General features: G+C 42.0%; 1 protein-coding gene and 1 long non-coding RNA gene across 2 annotated transcripts in view; one reads left to right on the top strand and one right to left on the bottom strand.

Annotated features, from left to right (window-relative positions):
• Positions 1–26,734, bottom strand: part of LOC132538606 (uncharacterized) — a 484,521-nt gene that overhangs the window by 233,331 nt on the left and 224,456 nt on the right. The gene's annotated exons all lie outside the window — the stretch shown is intronic.
• Positions 717–8,089, top strand: GDF2 (growth differentiation factor 2). Its single transcript, XM_007534904.3, has 2 exons — positions 717–1,394; positions 5,188–8,089. The coding sequence occupies exons 1-2, from the start codon at positions 1,049–1,051 to the stop codon at positions 6,132–6,134; spliced, it is 1,293 nt and encodes a 430-aa protein (XP_007534966.1). The 5' UTR covers positions 717–1,048; the 3' UTR covers positions 6,135–8,089.

The following is a 26,734-nucleotide window of genomic DNA, read 5'->3' as shown; positions in this document are numbered from 1 at the left end:
TCCTTCCTCCTCAGTCTCTCTAGATTATCTGACTATCCCATTCAGCTGGCATCAGCAAAGACTTCTCCACCAAAGACTTGAAAAACATTTTTTCTGGGGTCCCAGACAGGCCCACACTCAGTGTACATGTGGATCCAGGGAAGGAGAGCTCCAGCCTCCAGTTCAGTTCAACCTAGGGGCAGAGATGTGGTCAGAATGCAGTCACTTCATTGACCAAGTCTTTCAGTATCAGTCATGACATTTGAGCATACCATTTTCTCAAAGACAGCTGGCTTCTAAATTAGTTCAAAGGTGTAAAATGCCTTACAAGTGTGACTACACTTGTGGGAAGTAAATGACGACACTGGTATTTGAACCTGTATCTTGTCTGACACCAAAGTCCTCATCGTCTCACTATATCACATGTGTCAGATTCACAATTGCTTATTAAAATGTAGGACCTCCTTTAACAGATCAAAGACTGGATCTAGAACACTGGAATCTCATGTGCAGACTCTCATTCCTTGATGCAGTCCCCATCCCACCATTCATCCTGACATTAAATGCCCATGGCCTTCTGGTAATTGTGTGCTGATTCTATATTTGGAAGACTTTTGGGTTTTGCTTGTTTCCTGGGTCCTCAAGATGACATATGAGCACTTAGTCTTGAAATTTTTCTGAATAGGACTGGCAAGGAAATGAGGAAGGATCCTAATTAGGGGGCGATAACCCCACGGTGAAAATCGGGTTCTTTGCAGCAGGCCATGTCCTTCCCACAAGTCCTGAGTGTTTGTCAGATGTTTATAGAGCCTTCATTAACGGAGAGCTCCCTCTGATAAGAGGTCGGAGCTCAGCATCAAGGGCCAGATAAGCACAAGTGGAGGCCACTGTGGGGAGGCAGATGAGAGCCTGTGAACTAGGCAAGGAGGTTTTTTTTTTTTTTTTTTTTTTTTTCCCAGAGACTTAGGCAAGACAATGTGGGCCTGCTCCTTCCCGGCTCCTCCCTGCACCAGCTAACACACCTCAGCCGCCCACAGTCTGCTGTCCTGGGCAAGCGTGCCATCCCAAGATGTGCAGTGGGGTGCTGTGGGTAGCCCTGCCCTTGCTCTCACTACTGGCCTGCTCAGGGCAAGGGAAGCCACTGGAAAGCCGGGTGAGGCTCTCCTCAGGGGAAGATGCCCGCCATTGGCTTGGGGAACTCAGAAGTGAGCCAGGAGCGGGGGCTTTCGACCTGAGGATGTTCCTGGAGAACATGAAGGTGGATTTTCTGCGCAGCCTGAACCTGAGTGGAGTCCCTTCACAGGACAAAACCCAAGCAGAGCCGCCGCAGTACATGATCGACTTGTACAACAGATACACCACCGACAAGTCTTCCACCCCCATGTCCAACATCGTGCGCAGCTTCAGCGTAGAAGGTAGAGTTGGTTCCACGGGGCTGGTTGGGATGGGGAGTGGACCTATCCAATAAGGTAGCCACTGGGCATGTGAGACTCTTTAGGCTTCAGTAAATTGAGATCTAAATCGAATAGAATTCTTCATTTAGTACTTGACTTTCTCTAGTTTTGTTTCCTTGTGATGGAGTCCAGCTGGGGTAATCTGATTTCATATGCTCAATAGTTTTGTGTGGCTAGTGACTAGCCCACATGATAGCACACATTATACAGCATGTCTGTCATCACAGAGAGTTCTGCCACATAGCTCTGCTTTAGAAGAGTCTTTTTCTCTGGTCCAGTGTCATGTTGAACACATCACATGCTATAAGAGTGCTACTTTCTTTTCTTCCCTTTCTTTCTTGTCCCTCACCCATTCCTATTCTGTTCCCTCCCTACTCACAAAGCAGGCAGTGTATTTAAAGCCTCCATCCAATGGACACATTTGAGAAGTTGGAAAGAAAGTATTGAAGAGAGAAAAGTTGGGGGACTCAATTAATTATGAAAGATAAGAGTTTCCCTAGTGCAGGAGGAGTAAAAGATAACAAGCATGGACCTAGGACTTAAGTCCCTTAATTTACACAGCGTGGGAAAGAGAGGCATCCACAGGAAGGCGAGAGCTTGCAGATGCTAAGGAAACTTTCCAGGTGGTCTGTTAGTTAAATGGCTGGATCTAGATGCAGGCCCACTTGTCTGCACTGATTAGCTTTTCCTGCTGCACTAAGACACAGATCAGATAGGTGGGCAGGGAGGACCTCTTCCCTCCTGGGCTTGAGATCTGAAAACTCATGACAGCTCTACATCAGTGCTGTAAGCCCTACAAAGCATATACCCAGTCAAAAGGACATTGCATTCGCCACGTTTGCCCAGCAGTGCTGGATTTTCTGATTGCTCAAAAGAGGAGGAAAAAAAAAAATCTAGATTTTGTGAGAACTTGCCTGGCTTGTAAAACAATGGCCTAATTGAAATAAATAAAAAGCAGTTCTCTAGCCTCTGTGAGGGAGGGAATGTGTTAATGCCTGTAACCTCTGCTACAGGGGAAGGTTGGGCTTCTTTGACTGGACTTAATCACTAAAGCCCATAGTCTCACAGTCCAGCATTTAGAGTCATCTGGGTGACACCCCTCCCCCAAGCCTCAGCATTGTCTATATTCCAGAAACAAATGCTCAGAGCTGGTCCCAGCTCCGCCTAGGGCCAGCACTCCTATGGAGGCCAATTATATTTGCCTTCACAAGATAGTCCAGAGAGAACTATCTTGTGACATTTTCTCCATGTCTAACTGTGGTCCCACCATCATTTTCAAAGCATGCCACACTGAGAGCACATTAGGTCACTAAGGCAGTGCTCATAGACCCCACTCCTCAGCTGTACAACACATTCTACAGGAGCTGAAATGGTGCTTCCATGCTGGGTGAGGGGACCAGAGAGAGCTGTGTAAAATGCCAAATATTTTGAGAGAGGGGTCATGTGCACTAGCCAGAAGGAGGTCACAAGAAGGATACAGAAATAATAACTGCACATCTGCTACAGTCAAGGGCAGTAGTGGGTAATCTCGTCAAATGTTCACATCAACCCTGGAAGGCAGGCAGGAGTGTCATTCTATAGACAGAGGAAACTGAGGCAGCCAAGGAATCAGGACTTCTGCAGGTCACAAGCCTAGAAAGGGACAGTAAATATTGGCTCATTGTTCTGCCAGACAGATAAGCATACCAACTTTTGTGAGTTGTTGAGATTTAAGAGCACACGATTTACCCTCACATTGGCACATATTGGTCACAAAATGCAAAGTCTCTTCTCTTTGTCACCAAGCCTAGATATAAAGACACATGCTGATGGCTGTGTGACAGGAAGGAGAACTGGAGGTGGAAATCACTGTATGGCTAAAAGATGAGCTTTTATTTTTGCCTGCAAAGACACATAGTTGAGGTTATTATGTATTTGTTCCTCAAACATTAAAAACTCCATGTTCAGTTTGTTGAGAAGTGACCATTCTGAATGATATTGATTGTTTCGACACTGAGCTGTTTTAGCACTGATTGTCTTCATGCCTTCAGTCTCAGGTTCTCTCCTTTGAAGTCGCATAATCGGGATCCTTGCTTTGAGGCTGACAGTGATCTTTGCTATTTGGGTTATTTGTTGTGTTTTTAATGTTTTGTATTATTTTATATTATGTATTATATTATTATATTTAAGTGAGTATTCTTAGAGGGTATATGCATGCTGACAGTAAAATTCTCTCATCCCAGTTGTCATGTCTATAAATGGGGAGTAATAAGTAGATCTAATTAGGGCCAGTGTGAAGCACAAAGTAAACTAAGTGAAGTTGCTAGCGCGATATCAGGTATTAAAGAAGTGAGCCTTTGTGGGCTTGTGATGATAGATTTCATACTATGCACAAGGACCCTGATTCAAGCTCCCCACCTCTCACCTGCAGGGGAAGTGAAGTGAAGTAGGTCATCAGGTGTCTATCTTTCTCTCTCCTTCTTTATCTCCCCCTTCTCTTTCAATTTCTATCTGTTCTATCCAATTAAAATAGAAAGAAAAGAAGAAAAAATAGCCATTGGAAGTAGTCAATTCATAGTGCGTGTGTTAAGCCCCAGCAATAACCCTGGGGGCAAAAAAAAAAAAAGACCCTCCCAACTACAATGCAAGGCATCTTCATCTTCCATATCTGCTTTTCTTTGGCCAATTCTTTTTTTTTTCTCTGATTTTTTTTTATTGGGGAATTAATGTTTTACATTCAACAGTAAGTACAATAGTTTGTACATGCATAACATTCCCCAGTTTCCCATATAACAATACAACCCCCACTAGGTCCTCTGAAATATACCTTTAAAAATGCTGTTTTACACAAAATGTTGAAGTGCAACCAAATAGAGACTTGACAGAAATAGACAATATCATTTCTTATTCTCTCATTTAAATCATGAAATCTACTTTTAGTGTTATAAAACCAGACCTTTCCCAGGAGTTGGGTGATAGCACAGCAAGTTAAGCACACGTGGCGCGAAGCGCAAGGACTGGCGTAATGATTTCAGTTTGAGCCCCCAGCTCTCCACCTGCAGGGGAGTCGCTTCACAAGCGGTGAAACAAGTCTGCAGGTTTCTATCTTTCTCTCCCTCTCTCTGTCCTCCCCTCCTCTCCCCATTTCTCTCTGTCCTATCTAATGATAACAACAATAAAAACAGCAAGGGCAACAAAAGGGAAAATAAGTAAATAACATTTTTTAAAACGTTTTAAAAAAGACCCTTCCCACAGAAAGTTATATCAAAAGCAAAAGAAAAAAATTATTTTTTTGCATAGCCAAAATGTCATGCATGCACTATTTCACTGCTCCTGGGCCGACTTTTCACTTAGAGAGAGAGAGGGGGAGAGATACCCTAGCACTAGAGATTCTTCCAGCACCATGGCACATCCCATGTGATGCCAGAGTTTGAATTCAGGTAATGTAAAAAGTCAAGACACATAACCCATAACTCACCTGGTAATTGATTGATTAATTTATTGATTGATATTTATTTATTTATTTTACCAGAGTACTGCAGAGCTCTGGCTTATGTTTTTGTGAGGGATTGAACCTGGGACTTTGGAACCTTGGTCATGAGAGCCTCTTTGTATAACCATTATGCTATCCCTAGTGATTTGTCTCTGACATCCATATTTATTATTTATTGAAGAGAAAGGAGCCAGAGCATTACCTGTGATCAATCTCAGGACACTACCCATGCAACTCTCACACTGTTACTGTGCCATCTATCACTGTGTGTTTGCCTTTCAGATGCCATCTCTTTGTCTACCACAGAAGATTTCCCCTTGCAGAAACACATCCTGCTGTTCAACATCTCCATTCCCAGGCATGAACAGATCACCAGGGCAGAACTCCGGCTCTATGTCTCCTGTCAAAGCCATGCGGATTTCTCTCATCAGCTGAAAGGAAAAGTGGCCATTTATGATGTCTTGGATGGAGCAGATGCCTGGAGTGCTTCTGAGGGAACCAAGACTTTCCTGGTATCCCAAGACATTCAGGATGAGGGCTGGGAGACCTTTGAAGTCTCCAGTGCTGTGAAGCGGTGGATCAGGGCAGACTCCACCAAGAGTAAAAATAAACTGAAGGTGGCTGTGGGGAATCACAGGAAGGGCTGTGATAAGCTGGATATAAGTGTTCCCCCAGGATCCAAAAACTTGCCCTTCTTTGTTGTCTTTTCCAATGACCGCAGCAATGGGACCAAGGAGACCAGGCTGGAGCTCAGGGAAATGATTGGCCATGAGCAGGAGACTGTACTCAAGAGGTTGTCTGAGAATGGCCCAGCAGTGGCAGGAGGAGAAAATAAGAATGATGAGGACATGGAAGGCTACATGGCTGAAGGCTCGGCCTTGGTCAGAAGGAAAAGGAGTGCTGGGGCCAGCAACCACTGTCAGAAGACCTCTCTTCGGGTGAACTTTGAGGACATTGGCTGGGACAGCTGGATCATTGCACCCAAGGAATATGATGCCTTTGAGTGTAAAGGTGGCTGCTTCTTTCCCCTGGCAGATGATGTGACTCCTACGAAACATGCCATTGTGCAGACCTTGGTACACCTCAAATTCCCCACGAAGGTGGGCAAGGCCTGCTGTGTGCCCACCAAACTGAGCCCTATCTCCATCCTCTATAAAGATGACAATGGAGTCCCCACCCTCAAGTACCACTATGAAGGGATGAGCGTGGCAGAGTGTGGGTGCAGGTAGTGCCGGTCCATGGGTGGGGGAGGTCAAGTGGGGGCATCTTAATGAGAAGCCTTGTGTCCCCCCTGGCACAACAGGGATGACATCCGTCAGTATGCCAGCCTGGAATAAGAGAAGGAATAAGAGCTTCTTTGTCTTCAAGGTAAAGGCCTGCATGCCCTCCCACCACCCACCCCAAGCATACACCATGATGTTTAACTGAAAGGACAGTCAAGGGAGGTGGGGGTTTGAGGAGAAGAGGAATATCTGGAAGCATTGCTAGAATGGAAGGGGAGAAGGAAATGGGACAAGAAAAAAATAATCTAATGTCAGAAGAAAATTTAGGAGAATGAGCCATAGAAGGGAAGACTTGTAGAAATTCAGAGAGACATTAAGGGGTTTAATCCAATAACCCCAATGCATGCAGGGAAAGATGACAGGCTAAGTGCTCTACACCCATCATTGTATGTACTCCCACACCCTAGTGAGATGGGTATTATGGCCCACAATTTATACATGCAGAGCCCAGGATTTAGGCAGGTCAAGTAATACTGGTCATTGACATGATTCCAACCTACAATCTCTATGAGTTTGATGACACCAAAGCTTAGGCTCTTCCCAAGTTCCAATAAGTTTAGCAGGTGTCATTGAGAGGCAGAAATTACAGAGCAAGCTGAACCAAAAAATGGCTAGTACCCATGAGCATGACTGGGCTGCTTGTACTATCACAGAATCCAAAACTTCTCAGGGCCTGTGCTGATTCAGTAGCTAAATGCTTTTTAAAATGACTCCCCCCTTCCCAAAATACAGAAAAGCTACCCATCCAAACTCTCTGCAGGGTAGAGAGAGTACTGCACAGTAGTCCCCCCCCCCATTTTATTCAATAAGACAGAGTGGAGATAAGAAAAATAGACACTTGCAGACTTGCTTCACTGCTCATGAAGTGTCTCTGCTGTAGGTGGAGAGAAGGGACTCAAACCTGGGTCCTTGTGCATGGCACTATGTGTGCATAGCCGAGTGTGCCACTGTCTGGCCCCAGACAATAGTCCTTGAATCCAGAGTGCATTGTGACCAGAGCTACTTCAAGACACAGTGCTTATGCAGACAACCACTCCCACAAAGCTACTTGTTACCATTGGATTCAAACACTATGGTAGTTTGGCATGGAAGCACTTTCTTTTTTCTTTTTTCTTTTTTCTTTTTTCTTTTTTTTTTTTTTTGCCCTGAGACATAGAACAAGCTGCTGCCTGAGTTTATCAGTCACTCTCAGCATAACCACTTCACCAGCATAATATCCCTAGACCTCCCTCCCACAGGGACACCAGGGAAAACTGGATTTGGATTTCAATTTGTTAGAATAAGTGCACACACTGGGTATTTGCAGTGTCCCTATTTTTAGCCCTGGTGACAAGTACTCTCAAGTGGTGATATCCAGCTTTCCTGGGTTAGGACTCCCCAGCCTCTGAAAACTCAGGTCCTCTCAGAGACAGCTGGGTCTACCTGCATTTTCTTGAGTGATGTGCATCCCAATCTTTGTTGTGAGTTTGAGCTTAGACTATGGGATCAGCCCCTAAAAGGAACTTTCCTGTGTTTCATCCTTTCCTCTGATTCTTGACACTACACATGGGAAAAGGATAGATTGAGGAAGTGATGAATACCACTGTATGGCCCATCTGATGGTTAGCCAGAATTGAGGCTATAGGGGGCCCAAAGAGACCTGGGTCATACCCACTGGCTTAAGCACCCAGTATATTCAAAAACAATGTGATTTGTGTTAAATGTTTACATGTAATCAATGAACAGCTTTAACACAAAAGAATACAACAGAGCATCATTGTTTAATTACTGGAGTTGTATAAAAATACTAATTCCTGGTACGACGATGTTCCTAAAGATGGATTGTGGACATCTTTCAGTCCTGGTGGTGTGTCTCTGTGCCTGCATCAAAATTTTATTTGGAAATAAAATTAACTGTTTAATGTGTGGCCTTTCCTGAATGTGAGAAGTGGGCCTGACAACCTCTCCCAATCTTAAACCCTACCCTCCCATCCCTAGACATTCATTTTGGGGTTGGGGTAAGGTGGATAGAGTACTCAGGCATTGGTTCAAGATGCAACTATTCTGATGAGTTCTTTTTGTGATCAGCTCTTCTGTAGAATCTTCATAGAGGTCTTCTATGCCTTCTTTCGGAACATCTGCCTATGAGCCCATATCAGGGATAGTACCTCAGGTGGTCTTTGCATTAGCCTTCAAGGGGAGGAGAGAGTGAGGCTCAGCATGGTAAATGTGCTGATATAGGGCATTTGGGTGGTAGGGGAGGCCCACCTATGAGTGTACAAAGTAACATGAGGAGAGGCTGGCAGGGTTATGTTGGCCTCTTGCCCACAGGGGACTCATAGTCCTAGGGATTTAGTCATAGGGTGTGGACTTACCAGTCCCACAGGGCCCACCTAGCTTCATGTGCTATAGTTACCATCTTGATATCTGTAATATTTTTTTTCACAAGTGCCCTGCATTTTCATTCTATACTTAGCCCAACAAATGATATCCCTGACCCTGAATGCATCTGTGGGGTAGGCATGGCTCTCTAAGGATACTCTGGAGGCTACTTCCAACCTTAGTATTGACTTGATTCTGGTGTGACTGGTAGTTTGAGCTTTGCTGGGGAAAGATGGCCACAGGGTCTGAGGTCTGAGCATGAGAACCAGCCCTACCATCTTCCCCAATGCACAGAGGCCCAGAGGCTTCTCCCATATGTGAATCAAAATATGGCAGTTCCTTGGGGGCTAGAGATTCCTGGGAAAGTCAGAAGCAGTTTCTTGTGAAAGGGCCCAGTTGGCCTTTAGTGAGAAGACCAGAGACTATGCAGGCTCTATGGAACACAGGTGGCTCACTCTGAATCAGCATCAATAAAAGTTAAAGCTCTTTTCTGGTTGGGTGAGATAGCATAATGGTTATGCAAAGAGACTCTCATGCCTGAGGCTTTGAAGTCCCAGGTTCAGTGCCCCACATGACCTTTAAACCAGAGCTGAAGGGAAAGAGGTTTAAGCACATACATTACAATGTGCAAGGACCTGGATCCAAACCCAGTTCCCCACCTACAGGGGGAAAACTTCACAAGTGGTGAAATGGTACTACAGGCATCTCTCTCTCTCTCCATCTTCCCCGTTCCCTCTGAATTTTCCTCTGTCTCTATCCAATAAATAGGTAAACTTAATTTATTTATTTTTAGAAAAAGAAAGAAATCTCTTTCCATTTCAGCTTAGGGCATCCATCCCCAGCAGTAACCTTGTACCACTGACCTTAGCTTCCCAGAATACTTCTTTTTCAGGTGACCTCTTTCACAATGCATAGAGACCCCATTTTTTACTTATTTAGTGACTGGTTGTAGACATTGGGACAGTGTCCCCAAGCCTGCCTCTCCACAGCCCTAGCCTGTGAGTATCTGTTATGATTAAGTCTCCCTCATCCTAGAAAGGACAAATATCTTTTGAACCCTAGACATTTACGATATGACTTCCCTTTGGTTGTTTGAGCACATGCCAGGGTCTGCAGAGCTGGATAGTTGGTGTATGAACTCTGTGGACTTCTCAGGACCTTAACAGCATGCGTACCCCACTATCAAGCTCCCATTCTGGAAGTAAGTCCAGACTCCAACCTTCAGTGCCTCTGGAGTCACCCATGCCAATGCCTAGGCTACCTTTCCTTTGCTGGGACAGTGTTGCACTGGGAAGTATTTGAACCTCTTCCCCTTGACTCAGTGATCTATTTGCTTGTCACAGTGCCTATTTGTCTTGTTGTCCTTGTATATGTAATATTAAGACCCCTATTTGGATGATATGTTTTATGGTGAGGTCAACTGGCTGTAGGAAGAAGCCTGGTTAGCCTGGTCTGGGCTCATATCCTCATTTGATCGCTTCTAAGCTTCTGGTTACTCTAATAGACATAAGCTCTTTCAGTCTCCATATCCTCATTCATTTCCCCAAAATGACATTCAGATGCTTCCCAGACACTTAGGAGAGGTTTATCTGTCTTTGCTTCTCTGTCAGAGTAATGCACAGGACAATGCTGCCCTATGGTCTTCTGCTTTGCCCTGCCTCCATTGTACTTCTTTAAAATCTTCCTTTCTCCTTTTAATTTTCTTTTATGTTCCCCTAATATCTGTCTCCCTCCTGGGTTAAAAGTGAGAGTCACATCCCTCTTCCCCGTCTGCCCCCTACAATATATACCTGATCATTTGTGCGCTGGACACCCGGACCTGAAACAAGCCAAACACATGTCCCACTTGCTTCACTTGTTTGCAAGCAGAAATCTGATAGAAAAGATCCTAACACCTGTTAAGTATTGGGGTTCAGACATGGACTGTCATGTCTGATGGACCTAGAAAAGAAAAAGAAAAGAAAGCAAGACAAAAAGAGCAACTAAAGCCCATAAAAAATCACCAGGGGAGGGATAGATAATATAATAATTATGCAAATAGATTCTCATGAGGCTCTGAGGTCCCAGGTTCAGTCCCCTGAACCAACATAAGCCATAGCTGAGTAATGGTCTGGTAAAAAAAACAAACAAACAAACAACAAAAAAAAAAGTGGGGTGGAGCTGGGTGGTAGTGCAGCGGGTTAAGCGCAGGTGGTGCAAAGCACAAGGACCGGTGTAAGGATCCCAGTTCAAGCCTCTGGCTCCCCACCTGCAGGGGAGTTGCTTCACAAGCAGTAAAGCAGGTCTACAGGTGTCTTATCTTTCTCTCCCCCTCTGTCTTCCCCTACTCTCTCCATTTCTCTCTGTCCTATCCAGCAATGATGACAATAATAACTACAATAATAAACAAGGGCAACAAAAAGGAATAAATAAATATATAAATATTTTTAAAATGAAAAAGAAAGACAATTAGCATAAGCAAGAGTAGTGTCTGGTGTATAGGTCCTACTCAGCAGTGACATTGAGTCCAGACACAGATTGGTACCACACCAGACAAGATATGCTTGGGAAGGGGTTACTCTAGCCAAAGTACCACTGAAAGAGAAAACTGGTAAAATTTATAGCAAAAGAGGCATTCACTCCCTGGTGCTCCAGAAGAAGACTGGGTGCTAGATAAAGAAGATCTTTCTCTAGCAGTGAGGAGAAAGAGACAACAAAAGGGCCACTTACAGATATGAGGCAAGTACTTTGAGAGTAGATGTTCAAGTTACATCAGAAGTCAAGATCAGCTGAGTTTGATGGATTGAGTACAGTCTGAGCATAGTGTGAGCTGGGCTGTTCTGGCCTCTGAGGGTGCAGAGCACTGGTGGTCATAGGCATTGGCTCATACAGGGTAAAAGATGGCCAGCACTTTGAAAAGTACTCCAGCAGCACTATCTAATCATAGAAGATGCCTCAGGGTATCGTAGGGGTCAAGGTGAAATACAATAACTGGGGTGCTTTAGATGTAACTAGACCCCTCCACATTGAGGAAGAACTTAAAACATCAATAAGTCCAGCTTGGCCAGTAAACAGAACGTTCAGTTGGATATTGCTTTTGTCATGTCCCTGTGAGTCAGGGGGAAGTGCTATATTACCTTTCCAAGGGAGTGCTGATTCTTATATCATGATCGAAACAATGCTGTCTTTCTATTCATTAGTCCATGACCCATTCGTGGAAATACTCTCAGCTGCAAACTCAGATTCAGCATCAAGCAGGTGTTCTAGCAGTGCTCTTAGAAGAAGAAGAAGCAGGTGACACGGTACCATCAAAATGGAAGATAAAGTTGAGAATCTAGTTGGTCTAATGAACAAAGTGTGCAGTTTCTTGCAACAGACTGTATGAACCTCTGTTGGAAGCAGGGAAGACATGTGCACCCCACCCACCCAGAAACCCCACAACATACATGCAATACACTCCAGGTCCTTTGTGTTGAATTGTAATGGCTCAGTAACTAACTAGACTGTGAGTGCAGGGAGATTGTGCATAGGAAGCCATGGCTGAACTGTGCAGGTCGTGTCTCAGCTCAATAGAAGCAGCAGTCATGAACAGAAATAGGAGGGCTACACCATGACCTGCTTCATTCACTTGAAGAAGCCTTGAATAAACATAGCCAGAGTCCGTTAGCATGTTTGACCAAGAGTGCATCATTTTGGAGGGCTAGTTCACTGAATTGGATGCCTACATTACCATGTGTGTGAGCCAGGTTCAAGTTCTGGGACCACACAGAAAATGCTATTGTAATGGAGGAAGTTTCAATGTTTCAACATCTCTCACCTTTCTGTCTCCCTATCTGAATGACAAAACTGACCTGGAGCATTGAATTCATGTATGTAGAAGACCCTGGTTCTGCCTTAAAAAAGAAAAAGAAAACAACTTTTGCCCATAAAATCTGTGATTAGCATCCTTGAATAACATTCTAACAGATATGGGCTTCATAGGCAGTGCTACATTTGTAGAAGCTGAGAAGATTCAGAAACAAGTGGCTTACCCTCTTACCAGTCAAATCCCTAACACGTGTTCATAACAAACATACAACTGGACTGTGGGTAGGACCATGAGGCCACCCACTAACCTAGAATCCACAATGGGATTGAGAGCTACTCCCATGGCTTACCCAAGATCAATCTTGGGTCCTCATAAAATGGATCATACACAGCACATTGGCTACACTGTAAAAAAAAAAATACATTGGCCTGAAGGTGGAACACAGACAAAAAAAAAAAAAAAAAAGGTGGGGGCCATATTCTATTGCTCCCAGGAAGCCCTGTAAGAGAACTTCTTGTCCTGTGGAGCACCCAAGCAATGTGGGCCCTTCACAACGGTAGTCTAAATTCCCCTGAAGATCCAACATGTAAGTTTTCAGACTATGAATTTGCCCATAAGATCTGCAGAAACCATTGTTCCCTCTAATTATGCTGCCATAAAGCCAGCTGGTTTTTAGTTCTTAAATTTATATGACCTACTTGTAACCATTTTTGTCTTTTTTTTCTCTCAGCTTTTGTTTGCAATAGACATAATTTTGAGGGGAGTATTTGTTTTGTTTTTTACCTTAAGTCCTGAGATATGAAAGAGGTAGGTGGCATCACCAAAGAGATAGCTGTAGCTAGGGCCGATGGATGGTGAAAGGCTGAAGGCTTCCTGGAGAGCCAGAGGGCCATCAGACCCAGAACTTAAGGGGGAGATCTTATCTGGGACCCAGAGGGCATTGTATAGCAGTATCTTAGGGCTAGGTGAGCTGAATGCCTCCTGCAATAATATATATATATATATATATCCTCATCCCCAAAACATGGAATGCAACTTTACTATAGCATAAAGTATGATTACTACCTTAGTGGTTAAAGATGTGATGAAGAATCTGGAGAGGAGACGGGTATTCAGGATTATCCAGGTGAGCCCTAAATGCAGTCTCTTGTATCCACAGGAGATAGGCATATAGAGGAAAGACCCACAAAAGAGGAAGAGGAGGAAGAGGAGGAGAAAGAGGAAGAGGAGGCGAGACCATGACCACAGAGGCAGAGAGTGTACTAGTGCAGTTATCAATACTATGGGAGATGAGGAGCAGAATGTTTCTTGGAGCTCCCATCCTCAGTCCCCAGGATTCAGTCCTTGTCTCAGGACTGAATTACCAGAGTTACCTCCCTGGCTGTGGTAATCTGTTACAACAATCACAGGAAACTTACACAATACTTTCCCTTGCCCTGATGGTCTTGGAACTTGAACGTACATGAACCAAGTTCCGACTTGTATCCAAACTCTGGCTTGAGAAAGAGTGTGCTCTTGAGGTAGGAATGTCTCACAAATGTATGATGTAATCTCAAATGTACACAAATTTGAGTGTGCAAATATCCCCATGTATATATGGACATGATACAAAAGTGCATAAACATATAAGCACACACAGCACAGCAGAGATTGGCTATTTTTCCTGAGTTATCCTAGACATTACTCTAAACCCAAGGTGTCTAGATTTTCACACTAAAGTCTCTGATACAAAGGAGTTTGGTACAGAGTAAGGGCTGAGTCTGAGAACAGAAGGGTAACACAGCACATCAAGAGCTGAGAATAGACAGACTGTAAAGCTACTTTCACAAGATCACCAAGATAAAGAAGCTATCCTGACCCAAGCAGAATTCTCCAGAGTTCCAGACAGAGCCAAGGGTCCCAGTCATTCAAAACATCCAGAAAATTCAAGATATTTTATGTCTTACTGTATGTTTCAGAAAAGCAGGATGTTGCAGGGGTTTAAAGTTCAGCGGCAATGGAATGAGAAATTTTAGAGAAATTCCAGTCATTTAAGATGTGTATGTGTATATTTGTGGTCAATGGGATGGTATTTTTTTCTGGAGCCCTTTGCAGCATTGAGACCTCAAGTGGTCAATCCTACATTTGGACTATACTCAGAATAAACAGGAGGGCCCAGTATGAGTGTGAAGACTAAGAGCTTTTTTTTTTTTTTCAATTCAAGTTTTGACTATGCTACTTACTGTCCCCTTAGAAAGAGTGTTTGACTTCTCCAGCCTCTGTTTTGTCACCTACAAGTAGGAAAAACACTGTGTGGTGGTTAATGTTATGTCAACAAAGACAGTCTATTGTACTAAGCTGTTTGATCAAATACTATTCTGAATATTACTGTGGATATACTTGTAAATGTGATGAACATTTACTGTCAGTTGACTTTAAGCAAAGCACATTGCCTCTATAATGTGGGTTAACTTCATCCAATAAATTCAAAGTCTAAAGAGGAAAGATTTATTAAGAAGCAATTCAGCGTCAAAACTGAAACACATAAAGCCTGAATTTCCAACATACTGAGATTCATCCTATAGAATTTAGGCTTGCCTGGACCCATTATTATATAAGCCAGTTCCTAAAAATAAGTCCACCCCCCACCACACACACCCCTCCTAACAAGTCTGTAGATCAGAGTCCCTGGAGTATCCTTGAAAAATTCACTACTGAACACAATGAATCATAAAGGTTGACTAAGAAAGTTCTTAGCAACTGGATTTCCACAAGAAAAATAATGATGGAGGTTCCCGGAAGATGGCGGACTGAGAAGCTGCTAGTGGCTTGAGCTCTGACCACATCTTCTGGAAACGGTAGGATTTTCTGCCTTTAGTAGGCCAGTCAATAAGGGGTCCTAGCGGTGACACCAAGGAGGTGACTATAACTTAATTTGGGTTAAGAAATAGAGTAGAAAAAAAGGCGGAAAATTTTTTTTCTGTTTAATTATAAAGCACACCTCCTCCCCCTCACCACCCCCTATAACCAGGCCCTGGGGACCAGCTCCTAGCAGGCTCCCCTGCTGAGCTTCCTTCTTTACCAAATTTCTGTCCCACCAGGGAGTATCATTCATTCTAAGTCTATACCCTTCTGAAAACTCTGGCCTTTTTTGTCTTTCTAAGTAGCCAACCCCCCCCCCACCTCACCCCACATAGCTAATTAAATAATTAAAAATAAATAAATAAATAATCTTTCCTTTCACTGCTCTTTTATGACTATTCTTTTTCTTTTTTCATTATCTCTTTTTTTTTTTACTTCTTTTTCTCATTCTTGTCATCCTTTCTTCCTTAATCCTACAGCTTCCAAAGCCACAGGCCCCAGCCCCCACACCACCAAACAGTGTGCTTTTTTGAATTCACTGATACACATTTGGGAATTATTTTGGGGAAGAATTCTGATTCAGTGTGGACTCTTACTGAGAGTGTCTCTGCTCAACTTCCCTTCCTCCTTTAGCTACCCCTAGAATATACAGTGGATAGTAGATTTGCATAACTGTCTATTTCAGCCATCCTTGTCTAGTCCAGAGGGTTTTTCTTTTCACTGCTCTTTAATTACAGCTCTTTTTCTTCTCTTTTCCCTTTTCTCTCACTTGTCTCTTTTCTCTTTTTTTTCTTTTTTTTTTCTTTTTTTTATCTTGTCATATACTTCTTCCTTCTTCTTTGCCTTTCTGAATTTGTGAATTATTTTGGGGAAGAAATCGGACTCAGAGTGGACTCTCTATGTGTGTATCTCTGCTCTAGTTCCCTTTCCCCTCTTGTTACCCCTAGAATATACAGTGGATAGTAGATTTGCATAACTGTCTATTCTTGCTATCCTTTCTTTTCTCTTTCTTCTTCACTGGGATTTGGTTACTATTTTTTCATGGACTGGAGAAATTGTTTGGCTAACTGGTAGTGATTAAACTACTTCAATACTTGCTTCAGTTGCTACTGTAATTCCTGAGGTTGGTGAGTGCAATTGTCATAAAGGTATTTAGTACAGTGTTACTTGTACTCAAGACACAACAACTGAGGAACAAAAGAACATAAAAAAAGAAACACATAAATAAAAAAATGGGTAGATCAAAAACAAATAAAACTGCTACTCCAATGAATGAAGACAAGAGCCCAGAAGAAACTACAAATCAGCCAGAAGTAAACATAGATAAGAAAAGTATGCAAGCAATAATAAACTTATTAATCACAGAAATGAAAACAACATTGGAGGAAAGGAATGGCAGTATTAGGGAAACAACAGTTGAGACCCCCAAGGAAAATACTGATTATCTTGAGGCAATTAGAGAACTGAAAGCTGAAATAGCTGTAATGAAGAAAGAAGCTGAGGCAAGGGAAAGCAGACTAACAGAAGCAGAAAACAGAATTAGTCAGACAGAGGCTGAGTTAGAGAAAATGAAGAAAGAGGTGAAAGAGCTTAAAAAGAGATTGAGAGACACTGAAAACAACAACAGAGACATATGGGATGATCTCAAAAGAAGTAGCATTCGTATAATTGGCCTGCCAGAGGAAGAAAGAGAGGAAGGGGAAGCAAACATTCTAGAGGAAATAATAGAAGAAAATTTCCCAGACCTGAATAACAGAAAGGACATCAAGATTCAAGAGGCCCAGAGAGTACCAAACAGAATCAACCCAGACCTGAAGACACCAAGACACATCATAGTCACAATGAGAAGTAGTAAAGATAAAGAAAGCATCCTAAAGGCTGCAAGAGTGAAACAAAAAGTCACATACAAGGGAAAATCCATAAGATTATCTACAGACTTCTCCACTCAAACTCTAAAAGCCAGAGGGAGTGGCAAGATATCTATCAAGCCCTGAATGAAAAAGGGTTTCAACCAAGGATAATATATCCTTCTAGACTTTCATTAAACTAGATGGAGGGATCAAAACCTTCTTAGACAAACAACAGTTAAAGGAGGCAACCATCACCAAACCGGCCCTCAAAGAGGTTCTAAAAGACCTCTTATAAACAAGAACATCACTATAATACTGGCAATATATCAGAGCAAACAAAAAAAATTTTTTTTTGAACAATGGCACTACAATACATTAAATCCATAATATCAATAAATGTCAATGGCTTAAACTCACCCATCAGAAGGCACAGAGTTGGGGGATGGATCAGAAAACATAATCGAACCATATACTGCTTGCAAGAATCCCATCTGTCACAACAAGATAAACACAGACTTAAAGTGAAAGAATGGAAAACTATAATACAGGCTAACGGACCACAAAAAAGGGCAGGAACAGCCATTCTCATCTCAGACACAATAGATTTTAAATAAAGTAATAAAAAATAGGCAAGGAAATTACATAATGATTAGAGAGTCAATCAGCCAAGAAGACTTAACAATCATTAACATCTATGCATCCAATGAGGGACCATCTAAATACGTCAAGCACTTACTGAAAGAATTTCAAAAATACATCAATAGTAATACAATAATAGTGGGAGACTTCAATACCCCACTCTCACACTTAGACAGATCAACAAAGCAGAGAACCAATAAAGATACAAGAGAAGTGAATGAAGAGATTGACAGACTAGGCTTCTTGGACATTTTCAGAGTCCTTTACCCCAAAAAACTGGAATACACCTTCTTTTCAAATCCACATAACACATACTCAAGGATAGACCATATGTTAGGCCACAAAGACAACATCAATAAATTCAAGAACATTGAAATCATCCCGAGTATCTTCTCAGACCACAGTGGAGTAAAACTAGCATTTAACAACAAACAGACAATTATTAAAAGTCACAGAATTTGGAAACTAAACAACATACTCCTTAAGACCCACTGGGTCAGGGATTCACTCAAGCAGGAAATTCAAATGTTCCTGGATACTAATGAAAATGAAGACACAACCTATCAGTATATTTGGGACATAGCTAAAGCAGTACTGAGAGGGAAACTTATAGCCATACAATCACATATTAAACACCAAGAAGAAGCCCAAATGAACGACCTTAATGCTCACCTCAAGGACTTAGAGGAGGAGGAACAAAGGAACCCTAAAGCATCCAGAAGGACAGAAATCATTGAAGTTAGAGCAGAAATAAACAACATCGAAAATAAAAGAACCATACAAAAGATCAATGAAGCCAAATTTTGGTTCTTTGAAAGATTAAACAAAATTGACAAAGCCCTAGCCAGACTCACCAAAAAAAAAAAAAAAAAAGAGAGAAGACTCAAATTAATAGAATTGTAAACGATGGAGGAGATATCACAACTGACACCATAGAAATCCAGAGAATCCTGCGAAATTTCTATAAAGAACTGTACGCCACCAAGCTAGTGAATATGGAAGAAATGGAACAATTCCTAGAAACATATGCCCTTCCAAAACTGAAACAAGAAGAACTACAAAATCTAAATGCACCAGTCACAAACAAAGAAATTGAAACTGTTATTAAGAACCTCCCCAACAACAAAAGTCCTGGACCAGAGGGCTTCACAAATGAATTATACAAAACTTTCTGGAAACAGTACCCATACTTCTTAAGCTTTTCCATAAGATTGAAGAAACAGGAATACTCCCTTCCACCTTCTATGAAGCCAACATCACCCTGATACCAAAAGCTGATAGGGACAGAATAAAAAAGGAAAACTACAGATCAATATCTCTGATGAACATAGATGCCAAAATATTAAAAAAGATCTTGGCCAACTGGATACAGCAACATATCATAAAGATTGTTTATCATGACCAAGTGGGATTCATCCCAGGAATGCAAGGCTGGTTCAATATCCATAAGTCAATCAATGTCATTCACCACATCAATAAAAGCAAAGCCAAAAACCACATGATTATTTCAATAGATGCAGAGAAAGCCTTTGACAAAATCCAACACCCATTCATGCTCAAAACTCTACAAAATATGAGAATAGAAGGGAAATTCCTCAAGATAGTCAAGTCTGTATATAGCAAATCTACAGCCAACATCATACTCAATGGACAGAATCTGAAAGCATTCCCCCTCAGATCGGGGACTAGATGGGGCTGTCCACTAACACCATTACTCTTCAACATAGTATTGGACGTTCTTGCCATAGCAATCAGGCAAGAGAAGGAAATCAAAGGAATACAGATAGGAAGGGAAGAAGTCAAGCTCTCACTATTTGCAGATGATATGATAGTATACATAGAAAAACCTAAAGAATCCAGCAGAAAACTACTGGAAGTTATTAGGCAATATAGCAAGGTATCAGGCTACAAAATCAATGTACAAAAATCAGTGGCATTTCTTTATGCAAACACTAAATCTGAAGAAGAAGACATCCAGAAATCACTCCCCTTTACTGTTTCAGCAAAATCAATCAAATACCTAGGAATAAAGTTGACCAAAGAAGTGAAAGACTTATATACTGAAAACTATGAGTCGCTACTCAAGGAAATAGAAACTGATACCAAGAAATGGAAATATATCCCATGCTCATGGATTGGAAGAATAAATATCATCAAAATGAATATTCTTCCCAGAGCCATATACAAATTTAATGCAATACCCATCAAAGTTCCACCAAGCTTCTTTAAGAGAATAGAACAAACACTACAATCATTTATCTGGAACCTGAAAACACCTAGAATTGCCAAAAACATCTTGAAGAAAAGAAACAGAAATGGAGGCATCACACTCCCAGACCTTAAACTATATTATAAAGCCATCATCATCAAAACAGCATGGTACTGGAACAAAAATAGGCACACAAGCCAGTGGAACAGAATTGAAAGCCCAGAAGTAAATCCCAACACCTATGGGCATCTAATCTTTGATAAGGGGGCCTAAAGTATTAAATAGAAAAAGGAGGCTCTCTTTAATAAATGGTGCTGGGAAAACTGGGTTGTAACATGCAGAAGAATGAAATTGAATCACTTGATCTCACCAGAAACAAAAATCAACTCCAAATGGATCAAAAACCTAGATGTCAGACCAGAAACAATCAAATACTTAGAGGAAAACACTGGTAAAACAGTTTCCCACCTACACCTCAAGGACATCTTTAATGAATCAAACCCAATTGCAAGGAAGACTAAAGCAGAAATAAACCAATGGGATTACATCAAATTGAAAAGCTTCTGCACATCCAAAGAAACTATTAAACAAACAAAGAGACCCCTCACAGAATGGGAGAAGATCTTTACATGCCATACATCAGACAAGAAACTAATCACCAAAATATATAAAGAGCTTAGCAAACTTAGCACCAAAAAAGCAAATGACCCCATCGAAAAATGGGCATAGGATATGAACAAAACATTCACTCCAGAGGAGATCCAAAAGGCTAACAAACATATGAAAAACTGCTCTAGGTCACTGATTGTCAGAGAAATGCAAATTAAGACAACACTAAGATACCACCTCACTCCTGTAAGAATGGCATACATCAAAAAGGACAGTAGCAACAAATGCTGGAGAGGTTGTGGGGACAGAGGAACCCTTTTACATTGCTGGTGGGAATGTAAATTGGTACAGCCTCTGTGGAGAGCAGTCTGGAAAACTCTCAGAAGGCTAGACATGGACCTTCCATATGATCCAGTAATTCCTCTCCTGGGGTTATACCCCAAGGACTCCGTAACACCCAACCAAAAAGAGGTATGTACTCCTATGTTCATAGCAGCACAATTCATAATAGCTAAAACCTGGAAGCTACCCAGGTGCCCAACAACAGATGAGTGGCTGAGAAAGTTGTGGTATATATACACAATGGAATACTATGCAGCTATCAAGAACAATGAACCCACCTTCTCTGACCCATCTTGGACAGAGCTAGAAGGAATTATGTTAAGTGAGCTAAGTCAGAAAGATAAAGATGAGTATGGGATGATCCCACTCATCAACAGAAGCTGACTAAGAAGATCTGAAAGGGAAAGTAAAAGCAGGACCTGATCAAATTGTAAGTAGGGCACCAAAGTAAAAACCCTGTGGTGAGGAGTAGAGATGCAGCTTCCTGGGCCAGTGGGGGGTGGGAGTAGGTGGGAGGGATGGGTCACAGTCTTTTGGTGGTGGGAATGATGTTTATGTACACTCCTAGTAAAATGTAGTCATATAGATCACTAGTTAATTAATACGAGAGGGGGAAAATTAATTGTATGTCTCGAAGTTTTTCAAAACACAAACTGAATCTTTTTAATATATAGGCTGTGTAATTGATATGCAGACTCTCTCAAAAGCCTAGACCAAGTAGATCAGAAGCAACCAATAGCAGAGCTATATACAAGATACTGGGTACTGTACAGCAAACCCTAACAAAAGGACTTTTCAAAGTTAACCCAATTACCAAATAATGTGATGATAACATTAACTATTGATTGTCTTTTTGAACCCTAAGACAGCAGGAACCTCACATCTCCACTATAGAGCCTCTACTTCCCCCAGTCCTGGAACCCTTGGATAGGGCCCACTTTCCCGTATGCCTCTCCCAATCCATATCAAATAATATTGCATCTGCCGATCACAACCTAACCAACACAACGATTGCCACCTCAACGTGCTTCACTTCAGACTGTGTCCAGAGACTTCACATGTGGAATGACAACCCTTCAGCTTCATTACTTGGGTGAGACCTCTCCTTTCATAGTATACTCTAATTTCATCAGGTGGTTCACTTTCTAACAAAGTCCCAAAAACCTAGATATACACCAGTTTCTGTGAGAGAGAGCATATGTTCACACGTATCCATAAACTACTGCAAAATATATACCTTAAAGCAGAAGTGCACTAGAGTTTGCAGTGAGTACCTCCCTAACATTTCCTCTCCACTATTCCAAGCTTTGAGTCCATGATTGCTCAACAATTTGTTTGGCTTTGTATGTTAACTCTTTTTTCAGCCACCAGGTTCCAGATGTCATCAGGATGCCGGCCAGGCTTCCCTAGACTGAAGACCCCACCAATATGTCCTGGAGCTCAGCTTCCCCAGAGACCCACCCTACTAGGGAAAGAGAGAGGCAGACTGGGAGTATGGACCGACCAGTCAACGTCCATGTTCAGCGGGGAAGCAATTACAGAAGCCAGACCTTCTACCTTCTGCAACCCACAATGACCCTGGGTTCATGCTCCCAGAGGGATAGAGAATGGGAAAGCTATCAGGGGAGTGGGTGGGAAATGGAGATTGGGTGGTGGGAATTGTGTGGAATTGTACCCCTCCTACCCTATAGTTTTGTTAATTAATCCTTTCTTAAATAAAAAATAAAATAAATTAAATTAAAAAAGAATAAATAAAAAAAGAAAAATAATGATGTTACATCACATAATATATAAGAAATTATTTAAAAGTGATCAAGAACCTAACATAGGAGCTAAAGCTATAAAGCCACTAGAAGAAAATATAAAGGTAAATCTTCATGGTTTTTAATTAGCAAATGATCTTTATGGATGACATCAAAAAGGAAGAGCAACAAAAGAAAAATAGATAAACTAAACATAATTAAAATGCTGTCCTTTAAAGGACACATTCAAGTGTAGCAGGAAGTTATTGCAAGTCATATGTATAAAAGAGCACCTAGAATATGGAAAAAAACCTTTTACAACTCAATAATAAAAGGACAAATGGTCTAGTTAAAATGTCCTAGTGGGCATTTCTCGAGTAAAATCATAGAAATAGCCTGTAATCCTAAGAAAGATATTTAACATTGTTATCTTTTAGGGAAATGCATATAAAATTACCTTATTAGGATGGTAATAATAAAAAGTCAGATGACAAGTAGTATTGGTGAAGATATGGGGAAATTAAATCCTTTACATATTGTTAGTGGAATGTAAATTTTGAGATGCTTTGGAAAACATATCAGAAACTAAATAATACAATAACCAGATAGTTATATAATTCCAGTCCAATAAAGTCCAGAGCATGGTAAATCTATAAGTCTATAGATATAACAGGAATATATTTGTTTTCTTAAGAGATGTGCTACTATTCTTGTGCTTTTACCTTATGGGTGAAATGATTTTCTTAGGCATGAACTTTCTCAAAATTATAATTTTATTTTTTCTTATTTATGGAAATCATTTGTTTCCATAAGCTTCTTAACAACCCCCATGATCCTGGATGCCTTCTCTGGGTTGGGTTGTCTCCTATTTGCTCCCCTGTTAACTTGAATAGCTGTTTCCATTACACAGAAAATGTTTGTTGTGCGGAATTAAAGAGACTACCAAGTGCTTTGGAGATATTTCCACTGTACAAAGAAAGCCTGTGAGTGACATGTGGTTAGAACCTCAGTCCTAACTATGTGGAGCTTCTGCCACACCTCAGAACTGATTCCACTGAGAGACCCTCAGACAAGTTCATTGTCTGGTACACAGTGTCCCCTGGAGGCACTGGTGGGTGTTGCACCTGCAGATACTTTGTTCCTTTCTGCCTTCACCTAAGGGAAATGAGGTCTTAGGGGAGTTGCTGAAATGAGTGGTTTACATTGAGATAAGTTATATTCTAGGGATTCAGCTTTTGTTTTCCTTTCATGGCACAAAATTGTGAGCATACATGATTGAAAGCGGAAAATAAAGTATAAAGAATAAAGCAGGGCTAAACTTCTTTCCTTTGTCTGAAGTAATACTTCCCAGCACCTCAAATCATTGACAGTATATCATCAACTGTCCCACAAAATAGAAAAAAAAAAAAGAAGGAACAGTCAAAGAAAGAAAAATTTCTGAACTTTACTCCTTTATGAGATAAGCATTAGCTTGATGCCAAAGCCAAGAAGAAAAGCTACAAATGGACATTTGTTTTGTTTATTTGTTTGTTTGTTTGTTTTTTACAGGAGCACTGCTCATCTCTGGATTATGGTGGTGCAGGAGGATTGAACCTGGGACTTTTGGAGCCTTAGCCCTGAGAGTTTCTTTACATAACCATTAAGAGTGTTAAACCAGGAACGGCTGCTGGCTATGATAACATCACCCCAGAACTCATTCTTAACTTGGGCCCCACGGCAAAGAAGTGGCTCACTACATTCCTGTCCCACATCTTGGAATCAGAATCTCTGCCCAAAATTTGGCGTCGTGCCAAGATAATAGCAGTTTTGAAACCAAAGAAAGACCCAACACTGGCCGCCAGCTATAGACCAACTTCTCTCCTCTCCGTGTGTTACAAACTCCTTGAGAGGCTGCTTCTGTCACAAATTTCTCCTCTTACAGAGAAATTCCTATCACCCGCCCAAGCTGGTTTCCGCCCAGGAAGATCTACCTGTGAACAAGTCCTGGCCCTCTCAACTCACATTGAAAATGGATTCCAGAAGAATTTAAAGACGGGTGCTGTCTTTGTTGATCTCACAGCAGCCTATGACACGGTCTGGCACCGTGGTCTCCTAGTCAAGATCTCAAGATGCCTGCCTCCATGGGTGGCCAACACTATATCGTTTCTTCTTCAAAACAGAAGATTCCGGGTGCATCTGGGTGACAGGTCTAGCAGATGGAGACTTGTCTCAAGTGGCCTCCCCCAGGGCTCTGTTCTGGCTCCTACGCTATTTAATATTTACATCAATGACCTTCCAGAAACTTCTTCAAGGAAGTTCATCTACGCCGATGACATCTGCTGTGCAACTCAGGCATCCAAGTTCGACATCCTCGAGGAAACACTCACGAAAGACATGTCTCTGATATCTGATTACTGTAAAAAATGGCGACTAATCCCTAGCACTGCAAAAATGGTATCATCTGTTTTCCATCTACACCATGCCTCGGCCTCGCGTGAGCTTAATGTGCAGCTTGACGATACGAGAATCAGGCATGAAGCCCAGCCAGTCTATCTTGGCGTTACTCTCGATCGCACCCTGTCATTTCACGAACATCTCATAAAAACTGCAACAAAGGTGGGCGCGAGGAATAACATCATTGCAAGACTGGCCAGCTCCTCATGGGGCGCGAGTACTTCCACACTACGATCATCATCTCTGGCATTATGGTATTCCACTGCAGAATACTGTGCCCCAGTATGGTTCCATAGCCCCCATGTCCACTTGGTCGATTCCAAATTATATTCCTCCATGAGGATAATTTCTGGAACCATCCGTTCCACCCCGGTTCCATGGCTGCCAGTTCTTAGCAACATCGCCCCACCAGATATTCGTCGGGATGCGGCATCATCTAAGTTCATTTCCCACGTCTACGCTAGACCGGACCTGCCAATATACGCGGATATCTTTGCCCACCCTGTCCAACGCTTGATGTCTCGTCACCCAATCTGGTCCCCTACGCCTACACTGAACTTCTCTGTTCCAGACTCTTGGAAACAGAGTTGGCAGTCAGCTGAGGTAAAGAACAAACACCTCATCACAGATCCCTGCAAGCGTCAACCCAGCTTTGATCTAGCACGTTATGATTGGGCCCTCCTCAATTGCTATCCAACAGGCCATGGCCGGTGCGCCGCTATGTTCCATCGCTGGGGGGCCAGAGATGACCCGAACTGCCCCTGCGGCTACAGACAGACTATGACCCACATAGTCAACGACTGCCACCTCTCCAGATTCAAAGGAGATCTCGAAACTTTACATCAGGCTCAACCTGAAGCTGTTGACTGGCTACGGAAGAAGGGCAAATGCTCGAAGAAGAACCATTAAGTTATCTATCCACCCCACCCCCAGGACATTCCTCACAAGTGTGCAAACATTCTCATCAAAGCACAAGTAAATTGAATACAAAACCACATGTTAAGGATAATACTTCATGGTAAAAGGAAGCTAATTCTTCAAAATCAAGAATGGATTAAAATATAAAATTAGAAATCCAGGACCAGAGAGGTGGACTAGCAATAGGGCGCATACTTTGTATTCATGAGGTCTTGGTTTAATACCTGACACTGAGTAAAATGGCAGAACATTGCTCTGGTCCCCCTGTCTTTTTAGTGCAGTAAGATCTTTAACTTAAAGCTAATTAGTATGATCTACTGCATCAATGGACTAAAGAAAAACAAATAATCATCTCAATAAATTCCTTTGACATTCCTGTACAATCATAACCTTTTAAATCACTTTTTAAATTCTATAAATATAAAGGAATTTTATTTAACTGATGAGGAGAACATAACAAAGTGAAAGAAAGCAAAAACAAATCTACTGGATACTAAAATAATAAAAAACTGAGAAACTTCTTCCTAAAATCAAGATGAAGAAACTGAAGGTCCTTCTTCTAGCGTTTGCCCTTCTTCCGTAGCCAGTCAACAGCATCAGGTTGAGCCTGATGTAAAGTTTCGAGACCTCCTTTGAATCTGGAGAGGTGGCAGTCGTTGACTATGTGGGTCATAGTCTGTCTGTAGCCGCAGGGGCAGTTCGGGTCATCTCTGGCCCCCCAGCGATGGAACATAGCGGCGCACCGGCCATGGCCTGTTGGATAGCAATTGAGGAGGGCCCAATCATAACGTGCTAGGTCAAAGCCTGGTTGACGC

The sequence above is a fragment of the Erinaceus europaeus genome, chromosome 1 (assembly GCF_950295315.1).
Source record: "Erinaceus europaeus chromosome 1, mEriEur2.1, whole genome shotgun sequence".
NCBI lineage: Eukaryota > Metazoa > Chordata > Mammalia > Eulipotyphla > Erinaceidae > Erinaceus > Erinaceus europaeus.
The sequence above is the reverse complement of the archived record's forward strand: the minus strand, read 5'-3'. Positions and strand labels throughout refer to the sequence as shown.